Source organism: Tinamus guttatus, unplaced genomic scaffold (assembly GCF_059628265.1).
Source record: "Tinamus guttatus ecotype Peru unplaced genomic scaffold, ASM5962826v1 Tinamus_guttatus_pri_ptg000863l, whole genome shotgun sequence".
In the NCBI taxonomy this organism is placed as follows: domain Eukaryota; kingdom Metazoa; phylum Chordata; class Aves; order Tinamiformes; family Tinamidae; genus Tinamus; species Tinamus guttatus.
The window spans coordinates 23130-35957 of record NW_028289397.1 but is presented as its reverse complement, the minus strand read 5'-3'; the positions used below and the strand labels follow the sequence as shown (position 1 = coordinate 35957).

At 73.7% G+C, this 12828-nt stretch overlaps 2 protein-coding genes across 2 annotated transcripts; both read right to left on the bottom strand.

Annotated features, from left to right (window-relative positions):
- Positions 1–647: 647 nt before the first annotated feature.
- Positions 648–2737, bottom strand: LOC148591336 (uncharacterized). The gene is made up of 4 exons (XM_088537767.1): positions 2722–2737; positions 2369–2505; positions 1468–1615; positions 648–1009 (listed from the first exon to the last, which is right to left on the bottom strand). Exons 1-4 carry the CDS (start codon positions 2735–2737, stop codon positions 648–650), a joined length of 663 nt encoding a protein of 220 aa, XP_088393893.1.
- A 468-nt stretch (positions 2738–3205) lies between these two features.
- LOC104571501 (RNA-binding protein 4) lies at positions 3206–6495 on the bottom strand. Its single transcript, XM_088537765.1, has 3 exons — positions 6074–6495; positions 4467–5144; positions 3206–3224 (listed from the first exon to the last, which is right to left on the bottom strand). The coding sequence occupies exons 1-2, from the start codon at positions 6483–6485 to the stop codon at positions 4474–4476; spliced, it is 1083 nt and encodes a 360-aa protein (XP_088393891.1). The 5' UTR covers positions 6486–6495; the 3' UTR covers positions 3206–3224; positions 4467–4473.
- Between the last annotated feature and the right edge of the window lie 6333 nt (positions 6496–12828).

Genomic DNA, 12828 nt, shown 5'->3' with positions numbered 1-12828 from the left:
TCGCCCCCCCCCGCCCGCACCGCTCCCCCCCCCCGGGCCATACGGGCCCCGTCAGGCCCTATAGGGGCCCCCGGCCGCCCCTATGGCCATCGCGGGCCCTATAGACCCCACAGCCCCCCCGCACCCGCCCCCCTGCCCCCCAATCTGCCCCAGAGCTGCTCAAACTGCCCCCAGGGCCCCCAACCTGCCCCAGCCTCTCCCAGACCCCCTCAATCTGCCCCGCGGATGCTCAAACTGCCCCTGAGCCCCCCCCAATCTCCCCTGGAGTCCCCCCACCTACCCCAGAGCCCCCCCAATCTACCCCATAGTTGTTCAAGCTGCCCCAGAGCCCCCCTCAATCTGCCCTGGAATCCTCTGACCTACCCCAGACCCCCCCGATCTGCCCTGGAGCTGCTCAAACTGCCCCTGAACCCCCCTGTGCCCCCCCCAGTCTCCCCTGGAATCCCCCCACCTACCCCAGACTCGCCCACAATCTACCCCATAGTTGTTCAAACTGCCCCAGAGCCCCCAGCTGCCCCAATCTGCCCTGGAATCCCCCCCACCTACCCCAGACCCCCCCCAATCTGCCCCAGAGTCGCTCTTTAAAGGGGCGCGGGGGTGGTGGGGGGGGTATATTCTTTATTGGGGTGCAGGGGGGGTCACGTCCTTCACCGGGGCAGCCCCTGCATCCCCTGCATCCCGTCCAGTCCATGCAGCGCATGCAGCGCGTCGGCGCAGGCGCGCACCAGGCCGCAGAGCTGCGCGGCCGCCACGGGGTCCCCGCAGCGCCGCAGCTCCCGCGCGGCCCCGGCCATGCGGCGCAGCACGGCCGCGCGCGCCAGCGCCGCCACGGCCGCCGCGTCACCGGGGTCACCGGCGTCACCGGGGTCACCGGGGTCACCGGGGTCACCCGCGTCACCGGCGTCACCCGGGGGGGCCGCCCCCTCGCAGCGCTCCGGCCGCCGCGACGCCGGATCCGTCCGCGGCTGCGACGGCTGCGACGGCTCCGGCGCGTCCGGTGTGTCCGGCGCTGCGGGGACCGCTCAGATCCCCCCGTGTCCCCCTTGGATCCCCCCGTGTCCCCCTTGGATCCCCTCAGATCCCCCCGGGGATCCCCCCTTGGATCCTCTCAGATCCCCCCTTGGATCCTCTCGGATCTCCCCTTGGATCCCCCCGTGTCCCCCTTGGATCCCCCCTTGGATCCTCTCGGATCCCCCGTGTGCCCCTTGGATCCCCCTTTGGATCCCCCCTCGGATCCCCCCGTGTCCCCTTTGGGTCACCTGGACCCCCCCTTGGATCCCCCCTCGGATCCTCCCTCAGATCCCCTGGGGCCGCCTGGATCCCCCCAGCGGCTCCCTCGGATCCCCCGTGTCCCCCTGTGTCCCCTTGGGACCCCCCCTTGGATCCCCCCGTGTCCCCCTGGGATCCCCCCGGATCCCCCCGGATCCCCCGGATCACCCGGATCCCCCCGGATCCCCATTCCCAGACCCAACCTCCTTCCCGGGATCCCTGACCCATTCCCGGGTTTTTCCCCGTCCCCCCCGTCCCCCCCCGCACCGGGATCGTCCGTGTCCGTGTCCGGGTCCCGGCAGGAGACGCAGAGGAGCCGGCGCTGCCGGTCCTGGAGCAGGATGGTCTGGGGGGGAGCAGGGCCCCTGGTACAGCCGGACCCCCCGGTACCCCCGAACCCATCCCGGTACAGCCGGACCCCCCTGGTACCCCGGACCCCCCCAGTACCCCGGACCCCCCCGGTACCCCCGAACCCATCCCGCTACAGCCGAACCCATCCCGGTACCCCGGACCCCCCCGGTACCCCCGAACCCCCCCGGTACCCCTGTACTCCGCACTCGGGTCAGGTCTCCCCCAGCATCCGGTACCCCCGGTACCACGTACTCCTCCCGGGACCCCCGGTTCTCCCAGTACCCCCATACTCATCCCAGTACCCCCGGTTCTCCCGGTACCCCTGGTTCCCCCGGTACCCCCGTTCCCCCGTACCCCGCACTCCGGACACGTCTCCCCCAACATCCGGTACCCCCGGTACCCCCGGTTCTCCCGGTACCCCCGTTCCCCCAGTACCCCCGGTTCTCCCGGTACCCCTGGTTCCCCCGGTACCCCCGGTTCTCCCGGTACCCCCCGTACCCCGCACTCTGGACACGTCTTCCCCAACATCCGGGACCCCCGGTTCTCCCGGTACCCCTGGTTCTCCCGGTACCCCCCATACTCATCCCGGACCCATCCCGGTACCCTCGGTTCTCCCGGTACCCCCGGTTCCCCCATACTCATCCCGGTACCCCCGGTTCTCCCGGTACCCCCGTTCCCCCGTACCCCGCACTCCGGACACGTCTCCCCCAACATCCGGTACCCCCGGTTCTCCCGGTACCCCCCGTACCCCGCACTCCGGACACGTCTCCCCCAACATCCGGTACCCCCGCAGCAGATGCTCCCCCAGGGCCTGGCTGATCCGTTCCTGCCGCTCCCGCCCTGCGGCCGCCGCCGCCTTCCGGTCCGGGACCGGCCCGGCCGCCCCTGCGGAACCGGGGGTCACGGGGGGAAGGGACCGGGGGGGACGCGGGAACGGGGGGGACGCAGGGACGGGGGGACACAAACACCGGGACGCGGGAACGGGGGGACGCGGGAACGGGGGGACACAAACACCGGGACACGGGAACGGGGGGGACGCAGGGACGGGGGGACACGGGGGACGCGCTGGGGGGGGGGGGTTTCCGGCGCCGCCGCCCGCACCCGCGTTCACCGCCATGGCCCGCTCCCCGCCGGAAGTGGCGTCGCAGGATGGGTCCGTCCGGAAAAGCAGCCCCCCAGCGGGGCGGGTCCGTCCGGGAAATGGAGCCCCCCAGCGGGGCGGGTCCGTCCGGAAAAGCAGCCCCCCAGCGGGGCGGGTCCGTCCGGGAAATGGAGCCCCCCGGAAGCAGGGGACGCGCAGATCGGTTCCCCCCAGCCCCCCCCGCCCCGCGCGCCCCGCCCCTTCCCCGCCCCCCCAGGACAGGAGGCGGCAGCTCTGGAAAACGTTTATTTGGCGGGAAAAGCCCGAGGGGGCGGGGAAAGGGGCGGAGCTTGGGGAGGGGGGAAGCTCTACGGGGGGGGGGGTTACCTGGAAGACAAAGCCCGGGGGGGGGGGGGGGGGGGGGTTAATTTAGGGAGGGGGCGGCGGGAGCAGCGGGAGCGACGCGGGAACCTCCGTTAAAAAAGGGGGGGCCGGGGGCGCCCCGGGTCCGTCCGAGCGGCACCTGGAAGGAAACAGAGGGGGGGGGTGAGGGGCTGGGGGGGGAGGGGCTCGCGCCGCCCCCCCTCCCCCTCCCCGGTGCCCGTGTCCGGAGCGGGTCGGACCGGGACCGGATGGGACCGGACCAGACCGGACGGGACCGGACGGGACCGGCAGGCGGCTCCGCGGCGACGCGGCCGCTCTAACCTGCCGGCTCCGAGGTCTGCGCCGCTCCGGGCGCCCCGGGAGCGGCTCCTGCCCCCGGGGCTGCGTCCTGGCGCCGCGGTCACGTCCTGGGGATTAACGGCCATTACACGGGGGACGGGGACGGGGCGGCCGGGACGGAGCGCGGAGCGATCCCGCATGGAGCCGGGACCGAGCACGGAGCGACCCGGAGCGGAGCCGGGACCGAGCATCCCAGTGTGGAGCTGGGACGGGAGCAGGACCGGGACGGAGCGCGGAGCGATCCCGCATGGAGCCGGGACGGGAGCAGGACCGGGACGGAGCGCGGAGCGATCCCGCATGGAGCCGGGACGGAGCGCGGAGCGACCCAGAGCGGAGCCGGGATGGAGCGACCCGGAGCGGAGCCGGGACGGAGCGCGGCGCATCCCAACACGGAGCCGGGACGGGAGCAGGACCGGGACGGAGCGCACAGCAGCAGCGCCGCGGTTCTGGCCGCACCGTGGGTTCGGGGGGGACACGGAGCTGGACCGGGCCGGAGCACCGTGCGTTCCGGTGCGGAGACAGCGGGATGGAGCGCGGCGCATCCCAGCGTGAAGCCGGGACGGACCGGGCCGGGACGGAGCGTGCGGCGGCTCCGTGGGGCCGGGGGGACACGGCGGCGCTTCCAGCATGGAGCCCGGCCGGGGGGACACGGCGGCGGATCCGGCCACACCGTGGGGCTGGGGGGAACGGGATGTGCCAGCTCCGCGGTTCTGGCATGGAGCCGGGTTGGGGGGACACGGCGGCCCCGGCGGTCCCGGTTACACCGTGGGCTCGGGGGGGACGGGATGCGGCAGCTCTGCGGTCCCGGTTGCACCGTGGGCTCGGGGGGGACATGGTGGCACCGGCTCTGTGGTCCCAGTTGCACCGTGGGCTCGGGGGGGACACGGTGGCACCGGCTCCGTGGTCCCGGTTGCACCACGGGTTCGGGGGGGGGACACGGCGGCGGCCCTGGCGGTCCCGGTTGCACCGTTGGCTCGGGGGGGACACGGCGGTGGCCCTGGCGGTCCCGGTTGCGCCCCGGCGGCGGCGGCCCCGCTCTCACCTGCGGCTCAGAACGCCGAGTAGCGCGTGCGGTCGGCGTACGGGTCCCGCTCGAAGCGCTGCATGTCGTAGAGCGACGCGCGCGCGGCCGACGACACCGGCGACAGCTGCCCGCGCTCGTACGAGTACGACTCCCCCGCCGCGGCGCCCGCCGCCGCCGCGCGCCGCAGGGGGCTCCGGTCGCGCGCGTAGTACGTGGACGAGGCGGCCGCGGCGGCCGCGCTGGCGGCGGCGGCCACGGCGGCGGCCGCTCCGGGGGTCGGCAGCAGCGCCCGGTCATAGGGGTCGAGCGCGGCGGGGAGGCGGGCGGCCACGGCGCCGCCGGCCGCCACGGCCGTGGACTGCACCTGCGAGTACTGCGCGTACTGCGAGTACTGCGCCATGGTCTGCTCCGCGTAGGCGTCGTAGCGCACGCGGTAGCGCTTGTAGTAGTCGACCATCCCGCCATAGGCGTCATCGTAATAGACGGTCTCCCCGTAGCCCGCGGGGTAGGGGGTGCGCACCGCGCCGTACTGCTCGTTATAGGCCTCGGTAAAGTCGGCCGCCTGGCCCGGGCGGTCTACGGGACACTCTTTAGACCAGTGCCCTTCCTTCCCGCAGCGGTAGCAGCCGCTCTTGTCGCCCATCCCCGGCGCGGTCCGGAGCCGACTCGTGGACAACTGCACGCGCATCCGCTTGCCTTGAAGAGACCAGAGGGACGGAGTTAACGGGGCCGCGCGGGGACGGGGCCGCCGGGAGCCCCCGGAGCGGCCGGGACCGACCCCGGGCACCGGGCAGGGGAAGCGGCGCCCGGAAGGGCCCGTTGGGAAGGGCGGGAGCGGAGCCGCCCGTTCCGCTTCCCGCCGGCTCCTCCGGAGGCTCCGGACATTCCCGGTCACCAGGGGGAGGGTTTGCCGGGAAGAGCGGAGCCGCGTCCCGGGAATCCGCTCGGGATTCCCTTCCGAACCCGCCGGCCGCTCCGGCCGCATCCCGCGGACCCGAGGGACCCAATTCCCGCGTTTCTGGGGGGAAGCGGCCGCATCCGCCCGCGGGTCCCGGCGCTCCCGCCCTTACCCGGGAGCCGGAGCGGCTCGGGAAGCGCCCGGAGCGGCTCGGGAAGCGCCCGGAGCTTTGGGGCAGGCGGAGGCGTCCGCGACCCCCCCCGGCTGCTCGTTTTGGGGCAAGAAACTGGGGAAAAGGGACTCTTGGGGCTGCTCCTCTCTGCTCCGGAGCCAACCCGGCCACGAGGGCTGCGGGCAGGAAAAGGGGCCCAAATGTCCCCAATTTGCGGCTCCGCAGAGCCCTGTCCCCAAGGGGCTCTCGGTTGAGCCGTCCCCGCCGGGCGCGGATCCCGGTACCGGCTCTGGGGGGGCCGTGGATCCCGGTACCGGCCCTGGGAGGATCCCGTGGATCCCGGTACCGGCTCTGGGGGGGCCGTGGATCCCGGTACCGGCCCCGGGAGGATCCCAGTACCGGCCCCGGGAGGGCTGCGGATCCCGGTACTGGCTCCGGGGGGGCTGCGGATCCCGGTACCAGCCCTGGGATGATCCTGGTACCGGCTCCAGGAGGATCCCGCGGATCCCGGCACCGGCCCCGGGAGGATCCCGCGGATCCCGGCCCCATCCTCACCCTGGAACTCGGTGTTGTCCAGGCCGCGCAGCGCCTCCACGGCGTCCTCGGCGCGCTCCATGTGCACGAACGCGTAGTCCTTGACGATGTCGCACTCGATGACCGGGCCGTACTCCTCGAACTTGGCGCGCAGCTCCAGGTTGGTGCACGTGGGGCTGATGTTGCCCACGTGCAGCTTGGTGGACGCCTTGCTCTTGTTCTTGGAGGCCTCCACGTTGATGCAGACGCCGTGCAGCTTGTGGTGGTGCAGGTTGCGGATGGCGTCCTCGGCCGCCGTCTTGTCCTCGATGTGCACGAAGCCGTAGTTCTTGATGATGTCGCACTCCAGCACCTTGCCGTACTGCTCGAACAGCGCGCGGATCTCCTGCTCCGTGGCCTCGCGCGGGAGGTTCCCGATGAACAGCTTCACCATGGCGGCCGCGCCTGCGGGACGGACCAACGGTCACGGACAGGGACCCCAAACCTATGGGGCTATGGGGAGCCCTATGGCCCTATGGGGAGCCCTATAGGGCTATGGGGATCCCTATGGCCCTATGGGGAGCCCTATGGCGCGGGAGGTTCCCGATGAACAGCTTCACCATGGCGGCCGCGCCTGCGGGACGGGCCAACGGTCACGGACAGGGCCCCCCGACCCTATGGGGTGCCCTATGGGGCTACGGGGATCGCTATGGCCCTATGGGGATCGCTATGGCCCTATGGGGTGCCCTATGGCCCTATGGGGAGCCCTATGGCGCGGCAGGTTCCCAATGAACAGCTTCACCATGGCGGCCGCGCCTGCGGGACGGACCAACGGTCACGGACAGGGCCCCCCAAACCTATGGGGTGCCCTATGGGGCTATGGGGCTCCCTATGGGGCTATGGGGAGCCCTATGGGGCGCCCTATGGGGAGCCCTATGGCGCGGCAGGTTCCCGATGAACAGCTTCACCATGGCGGCCGCGCCTGCGGGACACGGCGCCGGTCACGGACAGGGCCCCCCGACCCTATGGGGCGCCTTATGGGGCTATGGGGCACCCTATGGCTCCCCGGCTCTATGGGGCGCCCTATGGGGCTCCCTATGGTCCCCCGACCCTATGGGGCGCCCTATGGGGCTATGGGGATCGCTATGGCCCTATGGGGAGCCCTATGGCCCTACGGGGAGCCCTATGGCCATCGCTATGGCCCTATGGGGCGCCCTATGGCCCTATGGGGCTCCCTATGGCCCTATGGGGCTCCCTATGGCCCCCAGCTCTACAGGGCGCCCTATGGGGAGCCCTATGGCCCTATGGGGATCGCTATAGCCCTATGGGGAGCCCTATGGACCCCCGACTCTATGGGGAGCCCTATGGGGCTCGCTATGGCCCTATGGGGAGCCCTATAGCTCTATGGGGATCGCTATGCCCCCCCGGCTCTATGGGGCGCCCTATGGGGAGCCCTATGGCCCTCCCCCAACCCTATGGGGAGCCCTATAGCCCCTCTGACCCTATGGGGCAACCTATGGCCCTATAGGGTGCCCTATAGCCCCCCTGACCCTATGGGGCAACCTATGGCCCTATAGGGTGCCCTATGGTCCTATCGGGTGCCCTATGGGGAGCTCTATGGCCCCCCCCCGACCCTATGGGGTGCCCTATGACCCCTCTGATCCTGTGGGGCTTCCTATGACCCCCCTGACCCTATGGGGCGCCCTATGGTCCTGTAGGGCTCCCTATGGCCTCCCCGACCCTATGGGGCGCCCTATGGCCCTATGGGGAGCCCTATGGCCCCCTGACCCTATGGGGATCCCTATGGCCCTATGGGGCGCCCTATGGCCCCCCCCGACCCTATGGGGCGCCCTATAGGAACCCCCCCACCCCGCGTCTCCCCCATCCCGCCCCGGGGGTCCCGGGACCTCCGGGGGGTCCGGCCGGTACCGCGGGGCCTCGCGCGGGATCCAATAGGACCGGGCGGGAGCGGGGGAGGGCGCGGAGGCTCCGGAGGAGGAAAAGGGAAGGCCGGGACGGGGAGAGGAAACCCGGGAGCACCGGAAAACGGCGGGGGAGCCCCGGGGGCACCGGAACGGCGCAGGGGGGACCCCCGGGCCGATAACGGGGAGCCCTGGGGGCACCGGAAGCACCGGACGGGGGGGGGAGGGGGCGCTCACCACAGCTCCGCTCCGCACGCGCCGCGTCGGCCGACGGCGACAAAATGGCGGCGGCAGCGGCTCCACCCCGCGGCCCCGCCCTGCGCCCCGCCCCCGCGCGCGGCGCCGCGCGCGCTCATTGGCCGGCGCCGCCCGGGCCCCGCGCCGCGATTGGCCGCCCGGCGGCCACGAGGCTGACGCACGGGGGGGGTGACGTCAGAGCGCGCCGCCGTCAATGGCGCCGCCCAGCTCGGCGCGGATGCGGAGCCGGGGGGAGCGGAGGGGCGGTTCCGGTCACGTGGCGGCGGCGGCGGCCAATCGGGGCGCGGGGCGGGGGCGGGGCGCCGCGGAGCCCGGCGGGGTCGGAGCGGCGGGAGCGGCGGAGCCGGGTGGGTGGCGGCGGGGGGGGGCGGGGAGCGGGGGGAACCGCCGGCCCCGCCCCTCCCGCCGCGGGACACGCCCCTCCCCGGCGGCCCCGCCCTCGCCTCGAGGCCCCGCCCCTCTCAGCCGGCGGGAGGCCACGCCCCAAGCGGCCCGAGGCCTCCGCCCCCCCCCGCGGTACCCTGGATCCGATGGGCCACGCCCCTCGCGCCTTGGCCACGCCCCTCGCGCCTTGGCCACGCCCCCCAGGGCGCGTCCTGCCCCCGGGACCCGTCCTGAGCCTCGAGGGCCGCCCGTTCCCCGCAGCCCCCGTCCTGCCCCCGGACCCACATCTGGGCCCCCCAGCCCCCGTCCTGCCCCCCGGACCCACATCTGGGCCCCTCTGTCCCGGTCCTGCCCCCCCGACCCACATCTGGACCCCTCCATCCCCGTCCTGCCCCCCAGCCCCCATCCTGCCCCCCGGACCCACATCTGGGCCCCTCTGTCCCGGTCCTGCCCCCGGACCCACATCTGGGCCCCCCATCCCCATCCTGTCCCCTGGATCCACATCTGGGCCCCCCAGCCCCGTTCCCGCCCCCTGGATCCACATCTGGGCCCCTCTGTCCTGGTCCCGCCCCCCGGATCCACATCTGGGCCCCCCAGCCCCGTCCTGTCCCCTGGACCCACATCTGGGCCCCCCATCCCCGTCCTGCCCCCCAGCCCTGTTCCCGCCCCGCGGGTCGCCCTGATCCCCCCTCGTCTCCCGCAGGGAACATGTCGGACCCGGTGCTGCTGCTGCGGCGGGTGCGGGATCGCGGCGGCGACGACGGCGACGCGGCGGCGGCACCGGGGGGGCCGTCCCGGCGCAAGCGCGGGCGGCGCCGCCGCTTCTACCCCGAGCACCGCGTGTACCGGGCGCGCTGCTCCTTCCTGGACCTGAGCGAGGAGCAGGTGCTGCGGCGCTACCGGCTGGACAAGGCGGCCATCGCGGCGCTGTGCCGCGAGCTGCGCGCCGACCTGGAGAGCGTCACGGGCCGCAGCCACGCGCTGCCCGTGGCCGTCAAGGTGACGGCGGCGCTGGCCTTCCTGGCCACCGGCTCCTTCCAGGCGGCCGCGCGCGCCGGCGCCGGCATCAGCCAGTCGGCCATGTCCAACTGCCTGGCGCAGTTCCTGGCGGCGCTGCAGCGGCGCGCGCCGCGCTACGTGGTGTTCCCGGCGCCCGGGCGCGCCGCGCCGCGCGGGCCCTTCCCCGGCGCGCTGGGGCTGCTGGGCAGCATGCACGTGGCGCTGCGCGCGCCGGCCGACAACGAGCCGGCCTTCCGCAACGCGCGCAACTTCCACTCCATGAACATGCAGGTGGTGTGCGACGCGCGCGGCGCCATCACCAACGTGGTGGCCAAGTTCCCCGGCGCGTGTCCCAACGCCGCCGTGCTCGAGGGCTCCGCGCTGGCGCGGCTGCTGGACGGCGCGCGGCCCCACGGCGCCTGGCTGCTGGGTGAGGGACGGGGACAGGGACGGGGCGGCCAAGGGGACGGGGACATGGGGACGGGGACGCCAAGGGGACGGGACGGCCATGGGGACGGGGGGACGGGGACGGGGACGCCAAGGGGACGGGGACACCCGTGGGGATGGGGACACCCGTGGGGATTGGGACAACCATGGGGACGGGGACACGGCAGGGACGGGGCAGCCATGGGGATGGGACGGCCATGGGGACGGGGACGGGGACGGGGATGGGGACGGGGACGGGGCGGCCAGGGGACGGGGACAACCGTGGGGATGGGGACATGGGGACGGGGACGCTGAGGGGACGGGACGGCCATGGGGACGGTGGGGACGGGGACGGGGACGCCGAGGGGACAGGGACGGCCAAGGGGATGGGACACCGGCAGGGACAGGGACACCCATGGGGACGGGGACGGGCAAGGGGATGGGACAGCCATGGGGACGGGGACGCAGGGACGGAGATTAGGACACCCATGGGGACAGGGCGGCCAAGGGGACGGGGACAACCGTGGGGACAGGGACACCTGCAGGGATGGGACACCCATGGGGACGGGGACGGGGACGGGGCGGCCAAGGGGACGGGACGGCCATGGGGACAGGGACGCCAAGGGGACGGGGATGGCCAAGGGGATGGGACACGCATGGGGACTGGGACGCAGGGACAGCCATGGGGACGGGGACAACCGCGGGGATGGGGACACCCGTGGGGATTGGGACAACCATGGGGACGGGGACACGGCAGGGATGGGGACGCCAAGGGGACAGGGACAGCCACGGGGATGGGGACACCCACAGGGATGGGGGCACCCACAGGGACGGGGACACCTGTGGGGATGGGGACACCTGTGGAGATTGCGACACCCGTGGGGATGGGGAGACCTGTGGGGATGGGGATGGCTGCGGGGATGGGGACACCTGTGGAAATTGGGATACCCATGGGGACGGGGACAGCCAAGGGGATGGGGATGCCCGTGGGGACAGGGACACCTGTGGAGATTGGGACATCCATGGGGATGGGACGGCCATGGGGACGGGGACACAGGGACAGCCATGGGGACAGGGACGCAGGGATGGGGACGGCCAAGGGGACGGGGACACCCACAGGGATGGGGACGCCCGCAAGGATGGGGCTGCTTGCGGGATGGGGACACCTATGGGGACGGGGAACGGCCAAGGGGATGGGGACACCCAGAGGGACGGGGCCACCTGTGGGGACGGGGACACCTGTGGGGATGGGGACACCTGTGGGGACAGGGAGACCCATGGGGACGGGGCCACCCATGGGGACGGGGCCACCTGTGGAGATTGGGACACCCATGGGGATGGGGCCACCCACAAGGACAGAGACACCCGTGGGGACAGGGACACCCATGGGATGGGGACACCTGTGGAGATTGGGACACCCATGGGGATGGGGACGGCCAAGGGGATGGGGACACCCAGAGGGATGGGGCCACCTGTGGGGACGGGGACACCTGTGGGGATGGGGCCACCTGTGGGGATGGGGACCCCCATGGGGACAGGGCCACCTGTGGGGATGGGGCCACCTGTGGGGATGGGGACACCCAGAGCGACGGGGCCACCTGTGGGGACGGGGACATCTGTAGGGACAGGGAGACCTGTGGGGACGGGGACACCCGTGAGGATGGGGACACCCATGGGGACAGGGATGCCTGTGAGGATGGGGACACTCAGAGGGACAGGGAGACCCATGGGGACAGGGACACCTGCGGGGACGGGGCCACCTGCGGAGCCACCGCGCGCGTTTGCTGACGCCCGTGGGGACGGGGCCACCCGCGGAGCCGCCTTGCGCGTTTCCTGACGCCCGTGGGGATGGGGACGCGGAGCCGCCGTGCGCGTTTCCTGACGCGCGTCCCGCGGCGCCCCGGCGCAGGCGACCGCAGCTACCCGCTCAAGCCGTGGCTCATGACGCCCATCGCGTCGCCGCGCGGCGCGGCCGAGGAGCGCTACAACGCGCTGCACCACGAGGCGCTGGCCGCGCTGCGCCGCACGCGCGCGCTGCTCACGCGCCGCTTCCGCTGCCTGGACCGCGCGCGCGGCTCGCTGCAGTACGCGCCGCCCAAGGTGTGCCAGATCTTCCTGGCCTGCTGCGTCCTGCACAACATCGCGCTGAGCCGCCGCACGCCGCTGGAGCCGGGGCCGCCCGACGGCGACGCCGAGCCCGAGCCGCCCGCGCCGGCGCCGCCCGCGCACGCGTCCCGCGAGGCGCGCGCCGTGCGCGCCCGCATCGTGCAGCAGGTGCGCGACGGGCTGCCCTGGGCGCCGCGCGGCCGCGGCGACGTCCCCGCGGAGCCGGAGCCCCGTCCCTCCTTTTGGGGCGAATAAACGTGTTTTTGGAGCGGGCTGTCCGAGCGCCGCCGCGTCCCGCACGTTTATTGCCCGTTCCCGGCGCGTTCCCGCTCCCGGCGGGAGGCCCCGGCGCGCGCCGGGAGCAGCGCGGCCGCGCGCCGGCCCTGCTGCAGCCAGTAGAGCATCTCCACGCGGTCCCAGCGCATCTTGTCCCGGTACGGGCGGCCGCGGAAGGCGACGCCGTCCCCGCGCACGCGGCGCAGCGCGGCGGCGATGGCGGCGTCGCGCCGGGCGATGGCCGCGAGCAGCCGCCGCCGGGCCCGGTGCTCCGCGGCCGCGCGCGCGGCGCCGCCGGGCCGGAACAGCCGCCCGGGCTCGGACGCGGGGCCCTCCAGCGCCTCCAGCCGCGCCAGGAGCAGCTCCCGCTCCTGGATGGCGGCGGCCGCCGCCTCCCACGCGCGCAGCGCGGCCGCCCCGGCCCCG

Coding starts and splice junctions, on each gene's coding strand:
- LOC148591336 (XM_088537767.1), bottom strand. Junction 1,616..2,368: donor AGACGTGTCCGGAGTGCGGG/GTACGGGGGGTA, acceptor GCTCCCCCCCAG/ACCATCCTGCTCCAGGACCG. Junction 1,010..1,467: donor GATCCCGGGAAGGAGGTTGG/GTCTGGGAATGG, acceptor CGGTCCCCGCAG/CGCCGGACACACCGGACGCG.
- LOC104571501 (XM_088537765.1), bottom strand. CDS start 6,485: ATGGTGAAGCTGTTCATCGGGAACCTCCCGCGCGAGGCCACGGAGCAG. Junction 5,145..6,073: donor GGACAACACCGAGTTCCAGG/GTGAGGATGGGG, acceptor GGTCTCTTCAAG/GCAAGCGGATGCGCGTGCAG.